Genomic DNA, 27929 nt, shown 5'->3' with positions numbered 1-27929 from the left:
GACACGAGACACTGAAAGACACCAAGAAAACAAATAAGACTGTGCCCTGACCCTGAAAAAACTGGCTCTAGTTGCAAATCATTGGGACTTCATGAAAAAAAAAAAAAATCTCTAGCTGTAAGGCAGCTGGAGGAAAAGCTTTTGGCTTCCTTGTATTCCAGCTTGGAAAAAAAAAAAGTATAGTTTAAGCACTTTGGGGAGTTTTTACATTAAGATAGTAAGAAGTTATTTTTCCTTATGTTGTAATTTTTGTTAGCTGATTTTGGATGGAAATTGGAATGTCCTAAATGCAAAAAACCAACCAAAACTCCCCAAAAGCCCACGAGCATTTCAGAATTCAAAGGAAGTATTTTACAGGCAGCAGATGAAAAGAGAACAACCTATCAGACAGGCCTTTCTTCATTTAAAATAAGCATATTAAATGACAGTAGTATTCTTTATAGTTAGTGTTGTTACTAAGCTATCTATTTGTGATCTTCCCAATTTTGGGATTTGTGCATTTTGGCCATTTCTGCCTCAGTTCTTATTCATGGTGAAAGGAAAAAAAGAGTAAGAGAGGAACCTGCATCTGCCAGTGGGTTTCTGCAATTAGTTTTCTCAACTTTAGCTCAATGAGCTCATTCTAACTGAAGCGACAAAAGTAACTCTCAAAGCTGCAAGCATAGTGCCAAAAAAGGCCAGTTTACTATTTCATCAATGGAAAAACCCTCCCTCAGTGTGAGGAATTAGCCTCCTCAATTTAACCTTGCTTAATACAACATAAGATATGTACACCATGTTTGCATGTACTTTAACATCTATGTTTGTTCATTGTCTAAAACCTTGTAAACACATTTAAATTATATTTTTAGAACTGATACATGCTTATCTTTCTATATTTAAGTTGTTTATTGTTTTTTTTTAAATACACAATACTAGGTTTTGTAGATACCCTGAATTTTTCATGCTAAAAACCCTAGAAAGCAATGAAATTGTACAGTATACATATTTATCTGTCCATGTTATGAACAGCTGAGTTTGTGTTCAAAGAGTTTTCTAGGTTTTCCTCTGTGCAGGCTAAAACCAAACAGAAACACCCAGGTTTAGAAGAACATCAATGGCACTAGACATTTAAACATCTGCAGTACTGCAACAGTATCTTATTTTCAAATATCAAACAATGCAATTCCTCAGAGAGAGCACCTAACTACTCTGCTACTTGGAATATTTCAGAGACTACACTCCATTCCTTGTAAGCAGACTGCAAATCCTGTCCGAGCACCTGGTGACAAACACTCAAAGCTGAATGTATCACATGAAGTATTTTAGCTTAAAAAAAACCCTGCAACACTCCAATAAAATCCAGAATACGTTGTAAGCAAGGCCCTAAAATTTCAGTATGTAGAGATAATTCAGACACCAAGAAATAAGTTTCAAAAATCCTTTCCCTAACAGGGGGAACTACCTGTAGCATTCTCAAGGCTGGAGGCAAAGTTACTTCTTACAAGAGCTGACTGTAAAAATGGTTGGAGCAGACCATTTAGGTAAATAATACAAAAGAAAATTAAGCGGAATAACTACAGATCATCATGTCCATGAAAATAACAGTCATTATTGTATGTGAGGCAGAATAAGACACAGAGGTGGATGGGGGAAGGGACCAAGGAATATTCTTCTAACTTAAATAACCCTTCTAAAAGTGATCCAGTTCCCTCTGGGGTATTGGAGCAGGTCTTTCTCATTCAGCAAGTTAAATGACAAAGCAAAAATGGACTCTATAGGGAAAAATAACATCATCCTTCCAGATCTTGGTTTTTACTCAGAAACTGCTTCTGTGTGCAGATGAAAAAAAAATTACCACAAAGTGTACAATCAAGACAGGGCCCAAATTACATTCTGAATTATCACGTCACTCTTCATTTCATTCTCGACCCTATGTTTACACATCTCAGAGGGAGAATTCTTGGTATACAATCATCTTTCAGCAAGACAAAAAAGTATGATCAAATAAGATGCAATTTTTCCACGCAGTATGAAGTTTAAAATTGAAAAAAAATTATGCAGTGCTAATGTAATAAGTCTAGGGAAAGAGGGGGCAAAACTACTATGAATTAGCAAAAGAACACAAAGACACTGAAGTATAAGACAAAATATAGATGGCTGAGCTGCATCAGTAGCCTTCCTCCCCCCCAGAAAAATAATTGCAAGGATCAAGTTCTCCATCAAGCAGACAGGAGGGAGGGACTGGAAATGCACAACAGAGACTGTTCACTTATACTCCGTGAGCACGCCTCGGAGCGGCGAGTGTAAGGGCACCTCTAGACAATCATCATTGGCGACGTGACCATCTGGAACTTCAGGGCCAATTGCATCTGCAAGTTCAAGATGCCTCCTAATCTCCATTTTAACAAATCATCAATAAATATCCCCATTTCCACCGACATAAGAGAAGAATTATAAAGAGCTTGGAGCCTGAAACAACCTCCAACATGTATTACTAAGAAACAAGTGCTTCCCAGTCTAAATGTGTACAGTTAAAAATTGCTGCAGAGGAGAAAATCCCATGTGTGAGGCTGGGACGAGGACAGCGAAGGACAGAGAGGATTAGAAAACGTATTACTTATATAAAGGTCACGATAATAGAAATTCTATAAGTAGATGTTTGCTAATCTTGTTTTGAAGTTGAATCTCCATCAGGTTAAAGAAAACACAGCAATTCTTTATGGCTTACCATAGACTGATAAATTTATGGAGGATAACTCGTACCCAAGGACAGTTTCATACACAGTTGCTGAAGGAAAGGTGACTGATTGTTTTGCTACATTACTGTATCCATCCCCATTTTTAACGGGACTGTTTTCTGAAAACCATTTTTCCTCGATCCTCAAGAAAATCTGTTCCATCAATTTTACAGAAGACAAAGATGAAAGTTACTGTGCAAGACAAAAAAATGAAATCCAGGAATATCAATAGTAAGAGAAAAGTAGTACCACAGTAACAGCCTTTCAAAACTTGAAAAATGTTTCTCCATAAACATGGAGTATTAATGGGAAGACAGTTTTACTGTCATAAAAACTAACCCCCTTTCTGCAGAGCCAAAACAGTCAAGCAGTTGCTGTTGTGGGTGCAGAAAGCAAGCCAAGCGTTATGTTGATATTCTACTAAGCTCTGCAGGTAGGAATACAAAATTCCTGCTATCAACACCCACACTGACTTCTCCCAGCCCAACTGATTCTCGAACCCTATCGCATATCTTTTTGCTCTTCTACAGGTATATTTTAACTGCTTAATTATGCACAGGGAGCACACTTTTTAAAGGATAAAATGGAAAATACTTAAGCCGTGAGGTTAAATCACAATGCTGGTTGAATAACCTTAAGATGAAATAACTGCAAAAGCTTTGTAAGTATGGTTTTGAATGATAAAGTGAGCTTTAAAAACAAAGGCTGTAACAAGACATTTTTTTTTTTTAAGCATCAAAATCACTCCAAAGCCAGGTTCATTACAAAAAGGAGACTAAAACATGATGGAACTTTACCGTCATCCATCATCTGATACAGATTTATACACATTTGTTTTTCCAAATATTACCTAAAACATTCTTCAGGATACAAAATTAATTCAGTGGTTAACTGAAAATAATAGGAGACAGAGTGGTCTGATCACATTTATCTTACCACAAGATAAACATCATCCTCATTTTGTGCCTGTTAGTTTTCCTCTACACCTAGCATACACCTTAAATAGTGAAACTGGTTAATACAAAACTGACATGTAGTACTGTCTTAATCTCAGCAACATCTCTAAATGGATTCTGAATACAGCTTTGAGAACGATAACGAAAGCTGGGGCTCTGCACAGAATATTTATAAGTTTAAAGTTCTAGTTGATCAGCAATTTTATTTTAGTTTTGACAACAAAAACATTTTTCTTTTTGAAGATGACACACACACAAGACAAGTTCAACAGAAACACAGTCACAGTTTTGATGTCAAATCTGCCTGCAATTAACAAGGCAAGAGAATCAGGGCAAAGGGCGTAGTGATCCCATTTACTAACTCTCTCTCAAAAAAGCCAAAAATCAGTATTGCAGATTGCACTCCTTAAAAATTTTTTTAACATTCAAATGAGCATTTTATTTTAGAAAATGAAACCATTACATGTACAATCTAATTCAGTATTAACCAAATGGTGACAGATGACAATTTTAAAATCAGACCTCAGGATGTCCAGTAAAAACACACACAGATTTGGCCAGTCTATGAACATTTTGTTTTACATTCATAAAATGTTCATCTTGCATCTTCTCCTTTCGAAGAAGTTGTAGTAAAGTTAGTGTGGCCCCCTCAGTATGTATGCATTTAAAGCAGTATAAACAAGTTTACTCTTATAGCTTATTTGAAACATGGAATATCATTTGCATGAAAATTAAATATATATATATTTCTACATAAGCAGGAAGAGACCTGAGCTGAAGGGTCACAAAAGACAAGTAAAATTCTACAGGGGCTGATACTTATTTCTTCTTCTTCTAATGGCAAAGTGGTGAAGCAGCAGTATCCGAGAGGATGACTAATCCCTGAACATGAGTTTTGGCAGCAAGAACAGAGTGATGGGTGTAGCTGGAACCAGGAGAACTATTATATTTAATGGTTTGTTGGGGTTTTTTTGGGCTAGGGGGGTGGAGAGGAGAAAGCAGGGGAAGAACAAGGATGGGAAGGTTGAACAAGACACAAAAAGGAATTGTGTAAAGTTCCTCAGGAACTGTGAATTCAGCCTCCAGAACTGGTGAGGCCAGAGTAGGCGCTTGAGATGCCAGAGCCAGAACGCATCAATGGTACACCATCAAGGACTACTGGGTTTGGTGAGGAAATACGGGGCGTGTAAGAAGTTACAAAAGAAGAGATGACAAAACTTAGCCCAAAGCTTGGTACAAATACATAGCTCTTTTGCTAATCTGGCCTACATTTAGGCTATAGCTGTAGATTCCTATCCCAAGCCCTGTTGTGGGTTTCCCCCCTCTCAGGTGGTCTACATACGGAATTCAAAACTAGAATTCACTGTTTATATTACAACTACTGCTGTAATAACGTGGCAGTACAGCATGTCTGACTCCACTGTCTTACTGCTACCTTTCTGCAGGTAAGGGTGAGGGGCTATTTCTGAGCAGGAGGGGTTGCAGATAGCCCCAAGGCACCCACTCACTCCAGACTAAAACACCATTTCGAGTTTGGAGTTTGTGCTCCTGCTTGGCAGAAAAAACATCTCCTATGCTGAGTGACAGTACAGTGAGAATTAAAACTATAAGACATAGAAACCCCTTAAATGTTAGTTCTTAGTTTAGGTTGCTGATACAAATAATTTGCACGTAAGTGTAAACTACTTAAACACACAACACCGCGATGCATAGGGAGGACAAGGGTCCAGCCCCAGTTGTGTAAGGTCCTGCCCAGGAAGGAGCGTTATGAAAAAAAGCGCCTGCCCAAGTGCAAGGACAGGAGTGCATGTGTCTTGTAGGGCAGGGGTACCCAATTTCCCTATTTTATATTCCAACTGTCAGAAACCCCAAACACATTTTTAGGAAAGTATCTGTATGTAACTACTTGGCTGGTCCTTCTCCCCTAACTTTACCTGTCTTTGAAAAGCGAAATATTTAATTATTTTAGAAACTATTATATGGGATAACCTGTATGGATAAGGTTCAGTACTGCCATAGATGCTTTTTTCATGCTTCCACTACAAGTAATTTGTTTTAATACTGCAGGAATTCGATCCTTACATACTAATTTGTCCATCTTTGTTAAAGTGATTTTTATTTTAGGTTAACTTCATTGAATGCCAAAATAACTTCAACCAAAAAATTAAAGTGTTTCTGAATTTTCCAACTAATCTAGGTTCAGGTATAAAAAGGCGACAGAAGGAAAACATGCCTGTTTTCCATTTGCGTACTTCTAAATAGCTTCATGTCAAACTAAACAAAATACTAACATGCTTTCCTCCAACTTCTCATGACCAGTAATTTTGTGGTCTGCATGTACAGATTCCAAGACTTCCACAAAGAAGCAAGCAGGCTGTTTGTTGTCAAGGACTATATCCTAGCTCGGATTCACTCTAAACAAACTTACCATCTTCACCAGGTAGTCACAGCTATTCCTAATGACTTCATCAAGAATTGAGGCAAACGTATAGGATGAAGAGGTACTGAAGCTAGAATTAGGACAACATCATAGGCAATGTATTCATTCATAGTTTTGATCAATGGGTATCAACCAATAATACTTAAAAAACTTAATTAACAGATTGTATGTAAAGGTAATAAAGGCAGCAGTGTAAACAACATCATCTTTACAACTCAAACTTTCAAGCTATAAATAGAAGCTCTAAATCAGTAAAGAGAATTGGGGAAAGCTACCTGTGTGGATATGGCTTTGGAATTTATATTGTTCCCTTTTCCATTAAAGGATTTTTAGCTTAGAAGGGAAGAGAACATTGCATGCGTGCACACACACACTGCATCTTTTTTAACATTTACTTTACTTGAAATGAACTAGGAAAGACCATTCTTAAAACAAGGGTCTTGTTTAAGCAAGTATTGCAGCATTAGTTGCTGCGTCCAAAAACTGCACTAAGTGAACCTTCTGCAACAATAACATCTACAGAACTTTGTACTTAATTTATAAGTACAGCCAATAAAGTTAAGTGAGAAAACTCTACTGATCAAATGCCCTTACCTATGGAGAAACATCAAATTCCTTCCTTTACTTGATTTGAATGTTTTTGTTCACTCTCAATGGAAATATTAATCAAAGGTCACAGGTAATTCAGTCATTTATTTAAAATAAAAGTAAGTATAGTCAATAATGTAAAGGGATTATCTAAGCATGCAAAAAAAAAAGCTGTAAATGTATCTGTGCATACAGCATTAATGAATTCTATACAAGTTATAGAAAAAAAGGGCAAATTTATCTCAGAAAAAAATATTACTTAACAATGAAGCCCCCACAGCACATCACTGGAAATACCAATATGCAGCCAACTCTTCTCTCTAAAAAAAGTAGCAGCAAATTTCCTCCCTACAAATCAGGAACCCAGTGTATATTACAAATTTGTTTCTTTCTCATACTCACCTCCTCTTTCTTCGTTTTTTACCAGAGGGAAAGAAAAGAGTACAAGCATTTCTGAGGATTGAAATCCTTCCTCTCTTTTAAGAGAGGATTTCACTTTCAGAGTGAAAAGGATTAAGTATCTCAATTGAGATTGTGGTGACAAATTGTTCCTTCTCTGGTCTTTAAAATGAAGAAATCTTGCACAAGATGTTAAGTATAGCAATAAGGTGGCATTAAAATAGATCTTCATCAACTAAAACTCTATTTCACTTGGAACTCAGACCAAGCTCCAAGCAGTGATGTAGAGAATCACTCGGTATAATACTACGGGACCAAAATTCCCACTGTTTCTGGCCAAAGGAATTATTTGCAAGCAACTCAGCAAGGACACTTGCTGTTTTAAGACTTTCACCTGCAGTGGGCATTTCAAGGATGAGGCCCATCAGAGAGTATTTTCACATTACAAGCAAACTCTCAAGGTTGTCCCCATCATATCAGAAGCATCACAGGAGAAACTAAAGATTAAATAAAAAACCCAAACACCACCTTGCAATTACTCCATTCCCTTAACAGAATGACTGCTACACTAGAGACGTGATGAATGCAGTTTTCTACAAGAATGAAGCCTTCCAACCACTTAGCTCTGCCTGAACTAAGCAAGAAGTTAAGTAAGCATTCTTGATTTACCTTTTTAGAGAAACCAATCCAACCTAAACAGTCTCCTCCTTTCCACTGGGTGTGGTTTTGCCAAAAGGGAGACAAGCCTCTCAAGATTTCCTGCGAATGCTGACTGCCACTGACATTCTTTCAACTCTCTAATCCATACCACCCTCTCCGAGCAGTTGCTTCCTCTTCCCAGGAAGCTAAATGAGAGGAAGTTCAATGTAAATTAGAAGTGCATGCCAGCATTCCCATCACAGCCCTGCACAGCTGGGCGTTTCAAGTACATTCTGGAAACGTATGGCCTTAATATATCCTTGTCACATGCTATGAGCCAAACTCTACATCAAGGGGTTATTTTAATGCTAATGCAGATACTGATTTCTACACAGTAAAAGTGGAAGGTGTGGAAACAGCTTCTTCAGTTCAAAACTGCTCCTGTGGTTGAAATAGAGACAAAACCCATGATAATGTATAATAACCATGAACTCACTATGTCTCACCAGCAACATAAATAGCACTGGAAGAAACCGATAGCTGAGCGGCTGCCATCAGAAATGGAAATACAGCCTTAGGGAAACTAGAATTATAAATAGGCAGTTTGAGAGAAGTCATGGATGAAGACACATGGAAAGAAAGTCCTTCAGAAGTTACTGCTGAACATGAATAATAATCAGCCTGAGCCATCTTAGTCTCGGATCAATTATTAATATTTTTAATGCCTAAAAATGCCCTAAGCCATTCACATTTGAAGCTCTACCTACATGCTTCATGTTCAGAGATTAAGAAGGAAGACCGACCAACTTTCAGCTTGACCTACTGCAGACAGAAAAATATATAACTTTAGTTAAATTTATTTCTACCATTGTATACTATCTCTACTTACAAAAGCATTCATGTATCCATAAACACTGTGTGAATATATTCACACATAAGAATTTTGTAAAAGTTATAAGATTTGCCCCCAGGTCAGCCTAACAAACATTTTTCAAAGATACAAACGAAAATACAGGATGTTGCAAAACAAGCTCTTTTACTGTCTTAAATAAACAGAGCTTGAGGCTGTTTCCTTACTCCCTTTGCTGCCAGAGCCTCCTAAACAAAAAGGTAATGTACATTCACTAATAGCTACTGCATACGGAAGAGGAATTTGACTGAAAGGTAATCAAAGATGCAATTGGATATACTTATCTTTAACATCTTCAAATAATTGCAGTTTTTGGTGGTGGGGTTTTATGTTTGTTTTTTAATCTCTTACTCGGTACTGTTTCCAATATCTATACTGGAAGAACAACTCGTTGTAATGGATGGTTTCACCAAATCTTGTTTCCAAAATGGCCTCAGTGTCTTTTTAAGGTGCTACTCATTTAATAAAAACCAGATGCTATAGATAAAACATATTATATGCAAGGACAGGAAGGAAAATCAAGAAAGAAAACCCTAGTGTTCTTTTACACTCCTAAGCTGCTATTAATTAACAGAAGAGATTTTGGTACACACATGCAACATTTGCCCATTTGCATCTACATACTTCCAAGCATGATTACATCCCCTGCAGGGGATAACAGAGTCTGCAGTCAAGAGAAGCACAAGCATTTAAGCACACATTTTGCCTAAATCCAGTGATATCTTAAAAAACCCTAAGTATCTGCAACTGTGCAAATGAATATATTCCTACAAACATGACTTCTCTTTGATTAAAAACACCCCACAAACCCAAACAAAACAAGAAAAGCACCACAAAACCTAAATAATCTCAAACATTCAGAAACAATAAAACCTACAAGTTACAGCTGGCTGGTAGTATATTGTGCTTTCCACAAAACCAAGTTCTGCAAATGAACTCTTTAAAGCCAGGAAAGGAAGAGCTGTGGAGGCCTTTCAGAAATACTCCAAAAGCCCACAACTAACACACATACACACTGAATTATGAAGTGAGCAGCTTACATCTGACCTAGCGTGAAGCCCTTGGGTAGAGCACTACACGTGCATCACTTCCAGTCACTACCTTCTGCACGTGCAGCCCAAGAACTCCACCCAACCTCCACTCAACCCACAACCTTTGCTCATCACCCACCGTACGTTGACAGTCCCACAACAAGGCTAGATGTACACTCTTGCCCTGAGAGGTTTCAGAATGAGGGGTTATCATCAGCACTAACATTTCCAAGTGTTTAAGAAAAAGACTCAGTGAGGCAAGAACTAAAAACAGAAATGATGCATTAAATTCCCTTCTGTCCACACGGCTGACCCTCATCTGTTTCGGATTATGAACTCTTCAGGGCAGAGACCCACCACCTTCTTACATTTTACATGAGTGCCATGCATATCTATAGTGCTACATAAATTATATGTTCCTTGGAACAATGTCCTGGCTTTGTCTGGGAAGGGCCTTGCTTGCCTATGAGGCGTGAACCAGATGTTGTGGAACTCAATGGAAAAATTCCACCATCAACTGAAAATGGGCTTTGGATCAAGGACAAGTAATAACTTCATGTTATGTATTACTCTCACGGAATAAGCTAGGACAATAATATATAGATCAAGGTCCACAAGGATCTTTTACATAAATAGTATGTAACACAACAGCAAACCAATCCATGTTTATTTAAGATTACCTGTCACTGAACTGCAGATCAGAGCGCTCCAGAGAAAACCAGCATGTTATTTACTTATTTCTTGCTAAATTATTAGCAGCTCCCAGTGGTTTTGAAAAATCCACATTAGACTATGCTAGGTTTTCCCCCCTTTGAAGCAGTACTAAAACTTAGAAATATTAGAAGAAAGCATGCTAAAGTCTTCAGATTTTTTAAAGTGACACTACCAAAAAACATTTGTCTGCATTTCACTTTAACTCAGGAGCAGAGGAAGGGGCACTTCATCACTTGATCTTCCCTGCCATGACAGGGCAGAAATATTAGCTTAATTCGCCCCTTGCAGCCAAGAACTGGGGTTTATTCCGTAAGTCTACCAGCAACTGCAGAACACGTGCTTGCCTCAGTGAAATAATACGTTTTGACATTTAAATTGGTAATATTAAGCGTCAAAAGTTAAAAGTTGATAGGAGCAGTTCACATCCACTGCGTGTCTGCTTGATTATGAAAATCCAAGAAAGTAATACTGCTTACTCGCATCTTTGAAGACCAGTAAAAGACTACTTCACATCAAAACCTTGCATTAACTTTCCTTAAGAGCATGGCAGATTCCTGAGAGCACCCTATACTCAGCTTAACAATCCATGCTGAGTCCCTGAGCTGGGCTCGAAGTCAGAAAGCGTATGAACAACTTCTGTGCCCTCCTGAGGGCAAGCCAACAGAGAACTGAGACCTGTCTCCCGTTGACCAGCCATCAAGCAAGACCCAGCAGCCACTTCCAGAGCCACCTACAAGAAGTCAGCATGGTCTCACACCCCCCAGTACCGGCCTCCTCTCTCCTCCCTCTTGGTCTGCGTGTCTTGACATATGGAATCACCTTCTTGAATCTTTGCCTCGTTACTTCTATCATTTCAGCATTCATATGAAAACTTCTTTCACCTTGCACACCCCAACAATAACTTCAGGGTAGAGTTTGTCAGAAAATACTACACACAACATTATTTATGCAAATTACACCCTCAGCTCTTTATGTGCCTCTTCAGTGATGTACTTCCTCTCCCCATTCCACTCAAAAGCCTGCCAGTAACACCCCACAGAAAGTCTCATTTTCAAAACTATTTAAAATGCATTTACTATAGCTTCAAATTCATAGTAAGTTTCTGAAATTATCTTGCCACCTTAGTTTGCAATGTGTTTCTAATGCTACAAATCACTTTCTTCCTCACTACAGAACCTGAAACACATGAAAAGTCTTCATTTTACCTCCAGAAACTCTGCCTTATTCATTTCACATGAGAAAGGAAAAAGGTTAACCTTGATTAAAGGAAATTGCACAGACAGAGACGGTGAGTAAGCTATGAGCAACTGTCCAAAGATTTTTTTTGAACAAAAGAAAACTCGCAAAGAAGATAGTTTCCATCTGTTTTTATTAGCTGTAGTATTCTGTGTACGTACTTAGAAACTTCAGTAATCTAAAGAGTTGATGAGACTGTAAGAATGCCAGTTGCAATGAAGCAGCTTTAAACTATCGCAGCATCCACATGGTGCCTATATAATTATGCATGTATATGACAATATATTAATGCCAAAATATCCATATTGATAATAGATGTAGTAGCTAAGTAGCGTACTCTTATTCACATACTTGAGGTTCTAGCACATTTCACTTTCCTATTAAATTCAAACCAGTATTCTTTACAATTATGTAGTTATTTTAATAGCAAAGTACATCATATCTACACTAAATAATCAAGTATCCAAATACATATGCCACTCAATCCCACACAGGAAATATTTTGTCTACAGCTTTAAGAATTATGAGCAGATTTATACAAGTGTGAGAAAACACTGTGTTGTAAAATGAATGATGTGTAGAATGAAGTATACACTACTATGGCTTAGCTTTGTTTCAGCAAGTAAAACAACACACATGCATTTTGATAAAATCCCAAGAATTCTTGACACATTCTCTTCTATGCACACTAATATTAGACAGTTAAGCACAAGCATTGCGTTCAGAAAAGTGACTCTCACTGTCAGTGAAGAGCAACATAACCTGAAGATTCCTATAAAATACTCTCTAAAACATTTTGGTAGTATACATACTCCTCCTCACCAGCCTTCAAAGCATCTGATAACCACATGCAGGATAAAGTATTCTTTCACATCTAGAAAGAGACCTTTTTTGAACTACCACTTATAAATATGAAGAAAACGTGGAAAATACAAGCTACTTGTTTAACAGACAACCAGTCAAAAAGGAGTTTTGAGGTCTTTCAGTATACAGCATACAAAGCTACACTGTCTTCTCCGTAGTACAGAAAGACAAAACAGCACATCGTTTTTATTAGCATACTGTATGCAGATCTTCATTAATATAACTCATAAATAATATTTTACACACTATTCTTGAAAAAACAAAACAAAACATGTTGCTTTGCAAAAGTAATTTCGAAGTCATTGCTCTTGACCATGTTTCTCTTTGTAGTTTAGTTGCTGCAGGACTATTTTTCCAGTCCTTCCGTGCCTCTGTCTAACCACAGACTTTATTGAATCACTCTGCGGATTGTGCATTTCTTTCTTAAAAGGCCTTTGCATTTCTCAACCAAATATTTATGCTTTCAACGATATCACAGTAAGTGTCATGTCAGTTTTTCAATAACAGAAAGTAGCATTTAGCCATAGACATAAAAACCTTAAGACCACCTCACATCATCTTCTGGATGAACTCCCTGCTATTAAGCAAAATAAACTTTCATAATGCATATTTTGACATTTGCAGCTAAAGAATAATTAAGTTTTGTGCACGAATGACAGTAGCATACACCAAAGAACATTCACATCACTTTCTGTGTACAGCTGATGGTTAGTAGACACATTAAATGACAAAAACATTTTTAAAGAATTAATACAGTGGAAAATGCATATTAAGTTTAATTAGTTGATCTCATGAAAGAGCAACGGACATAATTCTTCCACTAGTCAACTGATATTACAGAATTAAAATATCTTTCTTACCTTCTGAAAAAAGTCTTCCCCACTTTTCCCTTTGCCCTCTGCAGCAGCTGTAAAGCAAAAGTGGGATCTGGTTACTAAATACATAGGAGAAAATTTATAGGTTTACATATATAAATTATCAATGAGTACATGCTACTGTGAAATTATAACTCCGAGTATTTTTTTCTCATGCAATAAACATTTGTCAACAACTAATACCCAGAACAACCTTTTGCAAGTCACATGCTAAGGATGGAGTCCAAGCAGATGTTCATATTTGCATACTACAGCTATAACATACTGATACACATTTTAGTTACAAAGTAAGTATGGTTGTGTAAGTCTGATTTATTCACACTGCATACTTTGCCACGTAATTCTACCAATAGGAGGATCGAAACAAAGCTAGGAGGGCACAAGATTTGCTATATCAAGGTTAAAATTTAGAAGCAAAATAAGGATAAGCATTACAGTAAGCCAGAATCATTGATAATATTTTTCCTCTCTTCTGCCTTTTTTTAATATTGATGTGAAATATAGAGCCACTGCTTTTTGGTTTATCGAGACCGAGGAAGTGCCACAAAAACCTAAATACTTAGTAGCGCTGTTAAGCATTCCTTTCTCAATTGCTTGTTATCCAGTGAGATCTTGCAACACGTACTTTCCACCAGCCAATGTTTATGAGCTATCACATTCAAAGCAGCCAAAAAATAAAACACAAGCCTAGATACTTCCACTAGAAGTAGAGCCATTGTACAAACCAGAGGCACGAGTGCATCTGAACATTTGAGAACAACACTCAAGAACGATGACTCAAAGCTAAAAGTGGCACTGAACGTGGCTACTGGTGGGGCTTGGCAACTGTGGGCAGAAAAGCGCTTGTTTAGCAGGGAAAAAACTAAGAGATCTTGACCCTCTTAGCCTAGGAAAGGTGGAAATCTTGACTTTTTGAAGAGAAACACCATTAGAAACCACTATTCACACCAATCCTATTTGGAGGAGAGACAATGGAGAACGTCACCCTCCTCCTCACATCCAACACAGCTGCAGTGCCAACTGACCCAGTGCAAGGGATCAAGCAGGGGGGGTCCCAAGACCTCAGCTTCAGAGAGGATGAGCAGGGCAAATGAGCATCGCCAGAGCAGCACATGCCAGCACACTGAAACGCTCCTTGTACTCTAGGGCTGTGCTGGTCACACTGGGACATTTGTATTTACATAAAAGGAAGTGCTGACAAAAGGAAGAGTGAATAATAACTAAATACATGTAGGCTGTAAAAAAAATGTATAGAGCCTTCAGCGTACTTTTCAAAACCAGTCCAGACAACATTATAATGGCAGAAGAAAACATCATTGTAGAACATGGCTTGGAAGTTTACAAGAAACAATCATATAATTCAGTGATTTCAAGAGCAAGACCTGGATTACGGCCTGGATTATCTCCCACATGTATTAAAACCACAATTGTATATTTATATGTAAATGATTGCACTTAAAATGCTACAACTGCATATAGCTTATGTTGTAGCTTATCTGTGTTGCAACCCAAAACCTAGCAACCAATTCAAAACACAGTAAGTCAAGCAAATTATGAAATCCCCTGGAGAAAGGGATAGCTCCAAACGGAAGTCCAAGTGCAAAAGTTTCCTGAATGGTACTGGATTGCTGAAGAAACTCACTGTCGTTGCGATTTCTCTGTTATTTCTCATGTACAAAACAAACCTCTAGCTCATCCCATCACCCTGGCTTCAAAACTGTTTCAGGTACTTAGCTCTCCCACTCTTCCAATTACACAAGCAAATCCAAACTCTTCAAGTAAACATTAATTCAGCTAATGCAGTGTAAGAACAAATGCAATCAAGCAGGTACAGGCTAGAGGCATGAGAGAGTTTTTTTCTACTCCAGAGGAAGCAGTGCCACTACATTGAAATAGACTTCTCAAAATATCAATAACAACGCTTACATACCATGGAGAAAAAGCGTACACTATGACGTCTTATCTAATACAGCTCAGAAGTTCATGTTTAACTCAAGTGTAGTCAGAGCAAAGACCGCAAATGAAACCTGTCAAGCAGTCACCTTGCTGCAAGGCAATTCCAGAAGTGTGAGAAGAAAACAAAGCCCTCCTCACCCTCAAAACCACCAAATGCCTCTAAGAGAAGAGTAAACTGATAAAAGTTTCACTAGAACAGGGTTTTCTGGAAGCGGAGAAAACAATTGGGGAAGGTTTCAGGTTTTCAGATTTATAAGCTACAGATACTAGCAGCAAGACACAACTTTCTTTTGACAGCAGCCACTTCATAGATGCATGCTGTTTTACAAGTTTTCCATTAACTCAGGAATAGCTATGAAGCACTTTTGGGAAATCAGTACCACCACACTATTTCAAGTGAAACATGGGACCAGCGTGCTTTTAATCAGAGGGTACAGCAGATAAATTGGAGATGAGAACATGACAGATGTGAGGCTGAAGTTGCAGTTTTGAGAATAGACAGACTTTGTATTCAGTTTAGAAATCATGTATTTGTAGCTGGAACAAACAAGAGATGGCTTAGATAATACCAGTGATGCTCTGCAGGGCATTTGAACATAATGCTGACAAAGCAAATTCCAAGCTTTTTATTGTAGGTTTATTTTTAAGCTGAATCATTCTGGTGACCTGATTTACAGCTTGGCCCCACCAACAACTGTATGGCACAACAGATGGACTCCAACAAGCACAGATGAAGGAAGGAAGAAGGGGGAATGAGAACATCCTAAACTGGGTTCACAGAAAAAAAAAAGTGTAGAGAATAATGAAGTTGGAGCAAATGGCACTTTAGAAACATCTTTAGTTAATAATCAGCGGGTTTAGTTGTTATACCATACTATAAATATACGGTCTTTCATTACAGCTTTTCAGCACGTAAGATATGTTTTATGATAACCCATTTGTCAGGTTTCATGATCTTTATGAAAAGGCAAGAAAGACCGTATGGTGTTTTTTCGGATAAGACATTGAAGATTAAGATCTTATACTTTAGAACAGTTTTTCCACATGATTAAAAACATATCACAATATATTAGTATTTTGTCACTTCATGTCCGTGATGCACCACTATTTAATCCATGAAGAGGTACACCTCTGATCACTTTTCATGTAAACCAACTTTTGTATATTAAGGTGACCTGGTCATTACCATCACCATTATGCACTGAATAATAAAAAAAAAAAGAGCAAAGATACTCAAAATTGCAGTTTAAAGTAATGAGTTACACTTAGGATGGTATCTGTCATTATAAAGAAAAAAATGCCTAAAAACTTGAAGATAAACTATGTGAGGCAGTATGTTATGTTTCCTTTTCGGCTAGCTATTCTCCAGCTATTTCCTACTTTAGCCCTCCCTCCTCAATAGAACTCTTTGTATCAATTACATTGGTTTACTCTTATTAGCTTCCTAAAATTTGCTTTCTTATTCCTATGAGGAGAAATTACAGTTAAGAAAAATTAATTTCATCAGTAGTTTATGAATTCTGGGATGATACCCACAGTTATATATATATATTAATCTATATTTACCTACAAACTAAGTACCTATATTTAAGAAAGTTTCTAACACATGTGTGAAACATTTACTATTCATGTGAAATTATCCTGAAGCCTTTCTTCCTCTTCAAAGCAAAGACAGTTCTAGCATTTCTGAAAACAGTAAGAGTAGCCAAACACAAGGGGACATTTATCCATTTCTTTCATAATTGAAAGGTTACACAGATTTTGTTCAAACAATACAAAGCCAGGATCTTTTGCAGGGAAATGAGCAAGAGAAGCATTCCAGAGTTATGAAGTTTATACACAAGTCATTAAAAATGGAAACCATTTACAGTGTTCACTACAATGAGCAATTTAGTCAGTCATTGAGGTTTACCTCAAATCAGATAAACTGAGATAAAAGCAAGCGTTAATTTGTGTTTAGGAAAAAAGTCTGCTACGTCATTGCATCCTAGGGTCAACTTCTTCCTAAACAAATCTTGAGTATTAACTCTGACTCTCAAAATAAACCTCATCTTTGAAATACCATATTGAGAAGCTCTCAAAATTTACATCTGACAGATGTACCCTGGCAGATTATTTTAGTAATCTTACTAATATTAATTAAAATTTTCATCTGAAACCAAGCTTTCTTCAAATAGCAGTCATTTTCCAAGTTCTCAAACATTCACGAGGAAAAGCCTTTTGTGGGAGTATGGAGTGCCGTACCTGCGCTGTATGGGAGGCACAATGTAGCCCATCTGATCACTAAAGCTGAAATAAGCTTTCGGATTTTAGTAGACAAGGTTTTGCATTTTCTGACTTTACAAACAAAATTAAGGATTTCAAAATACCATACCAGTAACAAACAACATTAAGAAGCGACACTAATGCCTACGCTTATTAAGCTACCATCGCTAATCCCGATTAAGGAAATACTATGTCAACAAGTGCAGTTCAGTTATTTAATGGCTTGCTAAATTCCACTTCAAATAATGATTAAAAACACACTTTGAGAGAGCTTTCTTCCTACAGATGCGGGTCAGTAAAGCCCCCACTATCCGCAGCTGCTATAAGAACATTTTCAAATGACAAGTCCAAGAAGTTATTTGTGGAAGACTTGTTTCATAAGAACTCTTTCAGCTACCAAAAGGAAAAGCCTTTACTGCTCACCTCCATTTGTGCTGCTCTCCTTTGTTTGATGGTACAGCTTTCTGCGCAGCCATGGCAGGGACCAGATGTATTTTTATACTTGGTAGAAAAAGTAGCATTTAGTGAAATAGCCCACCAGTCTTACTTAGCTTAGAAGGGAGGAGAGAAGGAGATTTTGAGGGCTCACTTGGCTGGCAGCTCTGGCATATGCCAGCTGAAGGTGTTCGGGCAACTGCAGCTGCAAGAAGCAGTAGCACACAAAATTATCTTTTTGAAAGTCTTCTCCAGAGCCACAGGCTCCTCCGCCAACAGGACCAGGCACCACAAATACGACCCGAGTAGGAGAAGAGCAGTTAACTTTCTAACCGCATTTTACAGCAAAATGTTACCAAGTCAACGTACCCAGTACTCGCTGAGCTCAACTACATGTGTACAATGCCAACGGCTTAACAGGGTGTCTAGCGAGAAACAGGAAAGCACTCATGCTTTGACAGGATCCCCAGATGAGCTCTGGGAAGCCAGACCTGGATACCTTAGGAGAGCACTCCACCCTTCTGCCAATGGTCCCTGTCGCCAAAGCAGACTTGGGAGAAGCCACAAACCAGATGGTAATTAATACAGTGTACTGACTTCCAACTGACAAATTTATTCATTTCTGCCAACCTGTGCTACTCAGGAAATACTGTTTTCTTAGAAACCGTACTTATTTTATGGTATTGAATAATCAGTGACCTGACCTTCACAGAAACTAGGAGTATTTTTACACAAAATGGTAACATTGGTTTCAGAAATACAGATGAAAGGCCATGTAAATGTGCATAATAAGCATTTTATAGTTTAAGCTGTACTCTGTTTATTATAATTTCTTCCATACCGTAAAATATTTTATATCAGGTTTTTTCTTTTCAAGATATATTGGATTGCTGAGGTTCCATCCAATACAAATATAAAATGGTTGAAACAGGTGTTAACTATTATGGTACCCATGAAGTACACCACTTGTCTATTAATCACCAAATCATAAAAAAAGCCCAATTGTAATTTCTTCTCAGTTCACATGGAAAAATGAATTTGAACTTTTACTTCAAATGTTATTTCAATTATGAAAGAAATTGTTGCAATACAGGCCATATTTTACAGGAACCAAACCCAAGATATACTGATTAAGTCTCATTTAAAGAATTATTGTAACTTTGTGTTGATATTTCACATGAGTTTTGTTTTATTTTCTAAACTCTTGAAACTGTTATGAAAACACAACATAGTATACATTTGTGATTTGCCTTTATGTTGATTAGTATCAAAACTTCTTCCTCTATTTGCACTGAAAGACTACATTTATAGAACATAAAAGCATGTTCTGCTCCATGTTTCAGCTATGATGAAACAAAATCATTCCTTGCATCAAAACACTCTTAACAAGAGAGATAACTAGATACTATTTTAATTTTAGCATGACAAACCAACTTCACAGGATTTCAAAAAATTGTAGAATAATATACCTGAAGGTAAGTAATCAATAATCCTTTACCTTTCCTATCCACTGAATCAGAAAGAATTCATAACACTTATGTTGAGATTGTCCTCATGTTAATGAGGTTTGATTTTTGCTGAAACTGCCACAAACATGCTAGGTAGCCATGTTGCTCTTCTATTTATTATTATTTTTAAATGAAATGGACAGTTTTTCATCTTGACAGCCTGAGCTATTTCTCAGAAGTCACCAAGCTGGTTATCATAAGCAAAAACCCCCAACCAAAAACTTTTTTCATTGAACCAGAAGCCACCTGACAAAAAGATTATGTTTTCCTGTGCACAAAGTCAGACACTAACCCATACATACTCTGAAAGCTTGCTTATATCAAGCCAAGATAAAGAATTCCACCCCCATAGGCCACAGAGTTAAGACAAATTGCTGAAAACATGCCTTTAGGAGCAAATGATAAAGCACACATTGTTAAAGAAAAAAATCTGACCTTAAGTTGAATTTGTTGAAATCCAAACAAAACCATTTTCCATTTTTCTTGTAATTACAATGCTAGTCTCACTTCTAGTTTTCGGCTTAGAAACTAAGAAATTAGAGAGACAACTCAGCTAAAATGAAAGAGTCTGGCAAAAAAGTAACACAGCCTGAACAAACAGGAAATCTGCATAACAATCTTGAATACTATTTTTCAATTGGGTTTTCGGTAACATAACAATTACGTATTCTTCTCACTTTCTTATTCATTGTAATAAGTTTCATGAAGTAACCAGTAACACATATCATCAGTCTCAAGTATTTTAGGGTCTCAAGTAGCTTCATAAGTATGATCAAGTTTTCCAGAGTCAATGAATAAAAAATTCAGGCATTTAAACTTTCTTAAATTCATATATATAGCAGCCTTTAGTTTTTGTGGATGCTCACCATAGACAGGACAGACTAAAGCCACCAAGTCAACTGTAGGTATCAGAAAGGGCGAGTGTGTATGCAAAGGGAGACAACCCCCCAAATACTCAAGAAGTTACTGATACATTTGACCAAGAAAACTAGCCAAAAAAAAAATCTACCTGTCCATATACCATGCTGACAAATTTGTCAAGTCAAGACCTACATGATATCTGGAATATTACAGAAATTACCCAATGTCTACATATTCTGTGACAAAAGGACTCCTGGACTGGAGGTGAAAATAAGAGTGTCATCTTTTATTAAGAAGGAAAAAAAATTAAAAACAATGCAGACAGAGATATCCATGATACAATCTTAAAATATTTGTATGGAAGCATTCTTCCTCTGGTAGAGCAGCCAAAGAAGAATTGGAAGAATTTCAGCATGCTCAGTAAACGACAATAGACAGACTATTAAATATCTGGACATTTTTGGGTGGGTTCCACTGTATCTCCTTCTGTTAGAAGGAACTTGATACGCAAGCTACTAAGCTATCCATAAAGAGGCCAGACGTGCCATAACTTCTGACAGACATAACTAATTCTGGGAAAAAAGCAGACTGAGTATAAGATACTTTTACACTGCTGATGAAATACAGCATCTATGAGCCCCCTGGAAGTCCAGCATCTATGGCCTCTATTCAGACTACTTGCTAGCTAGATGAGGTTTCTTGGATCAAGACCTATGTCATCCGAATGTGCACATAAACACAGACAGGTAAGATGTTCATATTCTTCATTCTCCCTGTAAGCCCGCATTTACTCTCAGATACAGAACCATGAAGCCTATATAGGCATATTTGCTTATTATAATATTTGCTTTTGATAACCTTTTTTCCCCTGCATACTATATTAAAATGTTTGTCAGCAAATAACTAAAACCATCCTACAACCAGAATTCATAAAGTTTGAACCATCCATCATTTGCGATGAATAAATAGAACAACACAGAGAAAAAGGGAAAGCTTCAAATAATCTATGCTTACTTCCACCTCCTCTGCATATATGGCCAAGAAAGAAAGCAAGAAAAAACCCCACCAAATCATATACACTCTAAGGACCAAAAAGACATTGATTTTGAAGAAATATTCCTAGAGATTTGCTTCTAGCTTCCTTAAGGACTCCATGGATTTGGTGACTAACAGATCAGGGGGAAAAAAAAAGAAGAAAAAAGGATTGAGTTACACTGAAAGCTACTTGCCTTATCAATTTTCCCTCCCTCCACATCAATATTTTTAGAGTTACAAAAGTATTAAAGTCCATCCAGAACCAATAATCTAATACGTAACAACTGTAAATCTTAGATATAACAACAGATTTTTCTAATTTTGCAAAACATTTATCTCTACAGAAAAAGCTGCCAAGTCTCTGCATAGAGAAAGACTGTTTGCTTATTTATTTTTATAGCCAAGTCACAGCTTGAAAACAGGCTGTCAAGTTGGGGTTGCTTTGGGACCCCGTTTTTACTTGTTAGAAATCTCTCCTTTGAAAGGCACACATGGGTCTAGCTCATCCGCACAACCACAGAACGTTTCCTTATGTGACGTGGAGCACAGTCAAGCGCATGGCATAAAATTTAGGATTTTAATGAAGATAATGAAGTGAATGCTTTGCTTCCTGCCAGCTACTCTCGAGAGCAAAGCGAGGAAAACTGACTAGCTGTCAGCACTGTGTTACCTGATTAAAATTACTCTATTGGCAGCCTCAGATTGACACTTGTTCAATATTAAAGCCCCAAATACCCCATTATTTTGCTTTTCTTTCCTTGCATATGGAAATTCCAGTAACCAAACCTTCCCTTTGGCAGCTTGATTAGGATTGCTATGATAGAACTGCCATCATAGATCAGGAAGAGGCCAAAAAGCAGAAGTGATTACCGGCAGCCTATCCCAACACTGCACAAGTCAGTTGTTCTACCCAGCATGCTAAAGCACAGAGTAAAATATTCCTGGAAGTCTCCTACATCATCCTTCAGATGCATTCAAGGACTTCTGCCATTTCCTGTAGTGGAAATGTCAGCCGATGTTTCTATATGAAGTCTTCAACTCCCTCTTCCTTCATCCAAACTTACCAACTTCTCTAGTTTGCTGCCAGTATTTCTAGAGCCTGTTCTCACCTTTCTATTCCTCACTGTCAAAATCTAGGTTGAAACCAAAGCCTCTTTTCCCTTAGAATACTCAGTTGCTCAACCATAAACTAAACAGTAAGGAGTCTCTTTAGAAGTTACTATATATCCTATACTCTTCTTCAAAAAACCCTTCTGAATTCTTGATTTCAATGACTGAGAGATTGAATCAATAGCCCTGAAGAACAGCTTGACTGAAGCTTTTCCTTAAAGCCTAAGGAGTCTCAAACTAATGCAAAGATCCCATTTCAAGTTTGTAAGAACTTTCATTGTATTGTCTCAATTGTTAAAATTATAGAAGAATATCCATGCAGAAACTGTAGCCAGCTGCCAGGCTGTAGGAAAGGAGATGAGAATTCAAAATAAGAAAGAATTCAAGACAGGGCATCCCGACTACAGAGCTGCTAGTCATAAGAGATACTGCTTATTTTTCTGAAACAAGAACACTTGGCACATTACTGCAAGCATTCATAAATAAATTTAAAACTTATAATTTTTATTATTTCTTGGTTTATCACCAGGACTTAAACAACACTGTTACAGTTCCAGATACACTATAAATAGTTAGACAAGATAATTGATATGGGCAAACTGAGGTTTTCTTTTCTTTGTGAAGAGGTTTCTTTTCAAGAGAGACCTAACTTTTGATAATTTTTCATCAAGCAATTCCCAGATTATTATCATCACATTTTTTAATTATAAGCAACATTTTTTTCCATTTTAATCAATACATGAAGACAGCTTTTCAGCATCTAAATATTGTAGTAGTCTAGTTTAACAACCTATTTCTAGTTTCTCTTAAGACAGAATTTGTATCTGTTCTACTTATAATCAGTTTTTTAAAAGTGAAATTATCAGACACCATCAATTACAGTGAGACAACTTTATTAATATGGCTATCAGGATAAGTGAAGCCTGATTAAAATGTTATATTTAAGTACATTCATGCACTGTATCTCACTCCAGTATTTCCCCCAAGTTTGAGAAAAACATTTTTTTTGACAATATATTGGATACAGTACTAAAAAGGGAAGAGAATGATTTTTTCTAATGTTCATAACACATTTTTGCTATCTAAACATGTAAGAATAAAGCATCCGTGATCTCAGTCTTCCTACACTCTTTGGCCAAGCTGCCCTCCAGAAAGAGACACATCCTAAGAAGTGTCTGAGACCTCTACTGAGATGTGGAGAGGAAAGATGAGGTGGCTTAGCTTTTGTTATTTTATTCGAGGAGTTTGTTAATTGTCTCCCTTCCTTCACATAGGCCTTTCTGCATTTCAATTTTTCAGGAAATTTGGAACCTGTGGTCAAAATGATAGGCTGGCCAGAAACAATTTTCATGTTGTATTAATTTGATCCAAATCCTTTGTAGGCACAAAACTGACAGAAGTAGTCCGTGGTCAGCCATGAAGTCAGCAAGAGCGCTCTCCCACATTAAACACAGTCTAGATAATATCAATTCCCTTGACCCTTGATCCAAAGGGAGGTAGTTTTGGAGGAGACAGCTGGAGAAGAGCTGCTCTGGTAGCTGTAGGAAAATCCCACCAACATCCCACAGGGCCCACTGCTTTTATAAAATACTTCTCATCACAGCAATGAAAAGCTATTTATGCCAGCAAACGACTTTTCCATTACTATATGCTTACGCCCTGACACAAGGGAAGAGATCAAAACAATGCGGTAGGGTTAAGCCATTCCAGACATGCTTTCATCTTGCCTACCTCAGTTGACTCCCTTATTGTTATTAGCATATGAGCTGACATGCGCTTAACTCACACTGAATTTGGGGACTGTTGTTCTCTTAGGAAGATATTTAGTGAGAGGAAAAGATGGAAGACAAGGACTTATCTTTTAAGCTCTAGCATTTTTCTTCCCTGCAGCCTAGCCACCATAAACACTCCAGAAGGGACAGGAGAGCTGATTGAGCTACTCTCATGCTGTCACACATCTGGAAATGAGTCAAAACATTCATGTAAGAGTGAGAGAAGTAAGAGATGTGAAGCTTGGCATTTTTCTAAAAAGCTCTGCAGCAGGGCTGCCTTCTTGAGTCACTGGATGCTGTGAAGACTCAAAAAAAAAAAAAAAAAAGCCCTTGAGTGCCTCAGGAGGCAGAACCTCTCTTGCTGCCAGTGCCCGACAGATCCAACTCTGCCCCCAAGCCAGAGTATCCATTTAACAGAACTTGCTGTTTACAGGGGGAAGAAAATCATAATATCAGAAGTGCCCCAGGGGCTGACAGAGGATAACTGCCAAATACAAAAGCTGTGCTCTCAGCAGATTGATGGCTGGGGATATTCTTTCTATTTGTTTCATGTTCAACTTTCTCTCAATGCACAACCACTTTTCTTGTCAGGTATGCGTACAGATACTGTATGATTCATTACACGGGAGGGAAGAATGTAGCAAGGCTGTAAAAAAATTAGAAACAAAAACCCTACAGATTTGGATAAAAACATACACAATATTTTTCTGATGGCCCTGCTTGTTATGAGTCATTCACAGATGTGGAGTTACAGGAGAGAAGCCAAGATTAAGTCAAAGACAAAGCTTTATACAGGAAACCAGTTTAAGTCTGTTGCAATGCAGGTTACATACTGAGCTACAAGGAAAAAAAAAAAGCTTTTTCAAACAGTAATGAGACACTGTGCATATCTGGAACCATTATGCTGAACGAGATTCTGCAAACACGTACAGACAGGGACAAAAAACATTACTTGGAATTTAGAGGTCTCTTTTTTTTCTTAAAACCAACCAACCCCACATTCTCCAGCTTCCTGGATGCAATTGGAATATTTGGAGAACAAAACACAAACAGTTCACTTTTTCTGTCCAAAACCCACTTTCTTTTCATTTCTGTCTCTTTATCGGAATAAGAAACCAACAACCTCAGAGTTTTTAAAGGATACATGTTACGAGTCCTTTTCTAGGCATCTGAGCTGCTGTTTCTGCACATCTACACAGCTGGTAACACCTCATATGAAGTAGTCCACACTCACAAATCCACACATCCAGGATGCTTGGCATCCTTTTTGCCCTTAATCTAGGCATTCTGAATGTCTGCCTTTTTTTCTATTTTGTGTTAATCAGTTTGAAAACAGATGGATCACATCAGATGTAAATTCTTTCCCAGATCCTTTTATTCTTTATGCTTCACATCTCCAGTCTCCTTACAAAGTATTTAGTACTCGGGTCAAGCATTCAGTACCTATTATACTAGATGTTAGTGGCATCATGAAAATAAGTTCTATTAATCATCAAATACATATATATTACAAGCCTATAAAATTCTATTTCATATAAAAGCATAAAGTGCCTTCATCGATATTTCAAGTATTAATCAAATCCAGTTCAGTCTTATTTTTAGTATATTCTAATTCTAGGATGCAAGGCATGTGGCTATAAAGGAATTCTAGAAGAGAGCTGTTAAATTTAGAATAACTGATTTCTAGTTCAGGGTAAGACTGAGTCACTCTTCCAGATTAAATTTATAATACATTACACTACTGGCACTACTACTGAAGCAGTGACCAATTCGTATCAACTGATGCTTGGAGTATTTGGTAAAATTAAATCAGATCTTTTTGTATATTTTACTCCTCCTGAATGAAAAAACCAGAAGACAAAGTTTACATGCAGAAAAAACGTAAACCCAGTTAGATACTTCATGGAAAGCATAACTGGGTTATAAACTAGTATAAAGTAGCAAAATGAAAGAAATTAAAAAAGCCAAGAAGAACAGCATAAGATATTAACAGATTTAAATAAGTACATGCATAAGCATTTAGGCAAGGCATTGAAGTATTTAATTAATTTTTTAAAAAACAGAAAATACAAAACCTCATACGTTAACATAGGAGGTAAAAAGTCAGATTTTAACATGTAACCCAACTCACAGCAATGCATTGTATGTCTTAATTCGTACTGTTCACAGCTTTAAAGGCAGAAAAAAAATTGTCCCAGTTTGGCTTATTTTTAGAGATCACTGTAATCTAGATAGCATTTGAATAAAGTTCATCTGTTTCACTCAAGAATAAATGCCATTATCTCTGTGAACTGCAAAATTTGGAGCAAACAACATCAATGTGGAAGTTGCAAAGTAGTTGTGTAAAGAGAGAGTGGGATGGATCTCCCCAAAGGGCGGAGGCAGAGGAAATGAGAAACTTACCCATACATCAAGCTGAGCACTATGCATCACCACAAATTGTGCGCTAATTTGTCACTCATTTTCCCATACATTGGCTAGGCAAGGAATCCAATTTACGTATCAGCACAAAAACACAGCAATATAAGTTACTTCACCAAACTAAAGTTTACTCACAACACTAAGATCTTTCTGCTTTTAAGAAACTAAGGAAATGAAGTAATTGTTTAGGTAAGAAGATCAAAGCACAACAGAAGTCTAGACCTTTCTGGTAAAGGTGAAACGGTTTTATTTTCACAGCTGTTTTTATGTCCACATTTTCAACATCTACATGATTTTTTCTTATGAACAGTTCCCATATTAAAAAACACAACTGCTATATACAGCTGCCAAAGCATTAAATGATTCTGTTTATGTGTATCAATATAAATAAAAACATACACACACACACAGAGTGAAGAAAGAATGTCATGTTGTATAATTAGGATTTCTAGATACACTTTACAGTAAGATAAAAGCCTATGCTGGTTTACATTGTAGTGGTAACATTTAGCCTGGACACTAGCCTCCACACTAGCTCAAATCATGTAATGTTAGAAGATGTGGACTGCGTTAACTGTTAAGCATAATTTATTAGGTTTTACTTTAGTGTTGTGGACTGTTTAGCAGAAAATAGGACAGCTAGCTTAAAGACAAGCAAAATCATTTCGATTTTAGAGAGTTAGACAAAAATAAATAAAAACAATTACATTAGGTTTATCTCCTAAGTTAAATTACTGCATTTGGGAAATCCTACCTGGTTCTTCACTGAGGCATCACTACAGATAAACAGTGCTGGACTGAAACATAGCAAACATATCCAGAAAAAAATTGCTTTAAATTGGCACCAGGAGAAAGCTGCCTTCTGGACAAAGAGATGCAGCTCCACAAGAAATTCTGCACTTAAGAGTATTTTTGTATTAACAACATGTTTTTCAGAGTAAATCATCTTGTGAATTCCAGGTGAACAATAGTTACATTCATCCACCAACTCTTTCTAGTTAATTTTTTATCAATAACTCTGGAAAAACTAGAACATGTTTTCTCTACAGTGAATGAGGAGCTGAAGACAGAAGGCTAAATCTTATTCATTGGGGGTGGGGTGGGGAGAGGAACTAACCAGTTGCATACTGCATTCAGTATGCAATAGTATAGAAAGTACTATTTCAGAAAACTTCAGTATCCTTGCCAAACGAA

At 37.1% G+C, this 27929-nt stretch overlaps 1 protein-coding gene across 1 annotated transcript in view; it reads right to left on the bottom strand.

Annotated features, from left to right (window-relative positions):
* BICC1 (BicC family RNA binding protein 1) overlaps nucleotides 1-27929 on the bottom strand; it is a 112003-nt gene that overhangs the window by 61479 nt on the left and 22595 nt on the right. Inside the window, exon 2 of the mRNA XM_075758787.1 lies at nucleotides 13358-13404. Within this exon, the coding sequence (XP_075614902.1) occupies nucleotides 13358-13404 (47 nt within the window). The remainder of the gene's footprint in view (nucleotides 1-13357; nucleotides 13405-27929) is intronic.

This window comes from Balearica regulorum, chromosome 7 (assembly GCF_011004875.1).
Source record: "Balearica regulorum gibbericeps isolate bBalReg1 chromosome 7, bBalReg1.pri, whole genome shotgun sequence".
NCBI lineage: Eukaryota > Metazoa > Chordata > Aves > Gruiformes > Gruidae > Balearica > Balearica regulorum.
The sequence above is the reverse complement of the archived record's forward strand: the minus strand, read 5'-3'. Positions and strand labels throughout refer to the sequence as shown.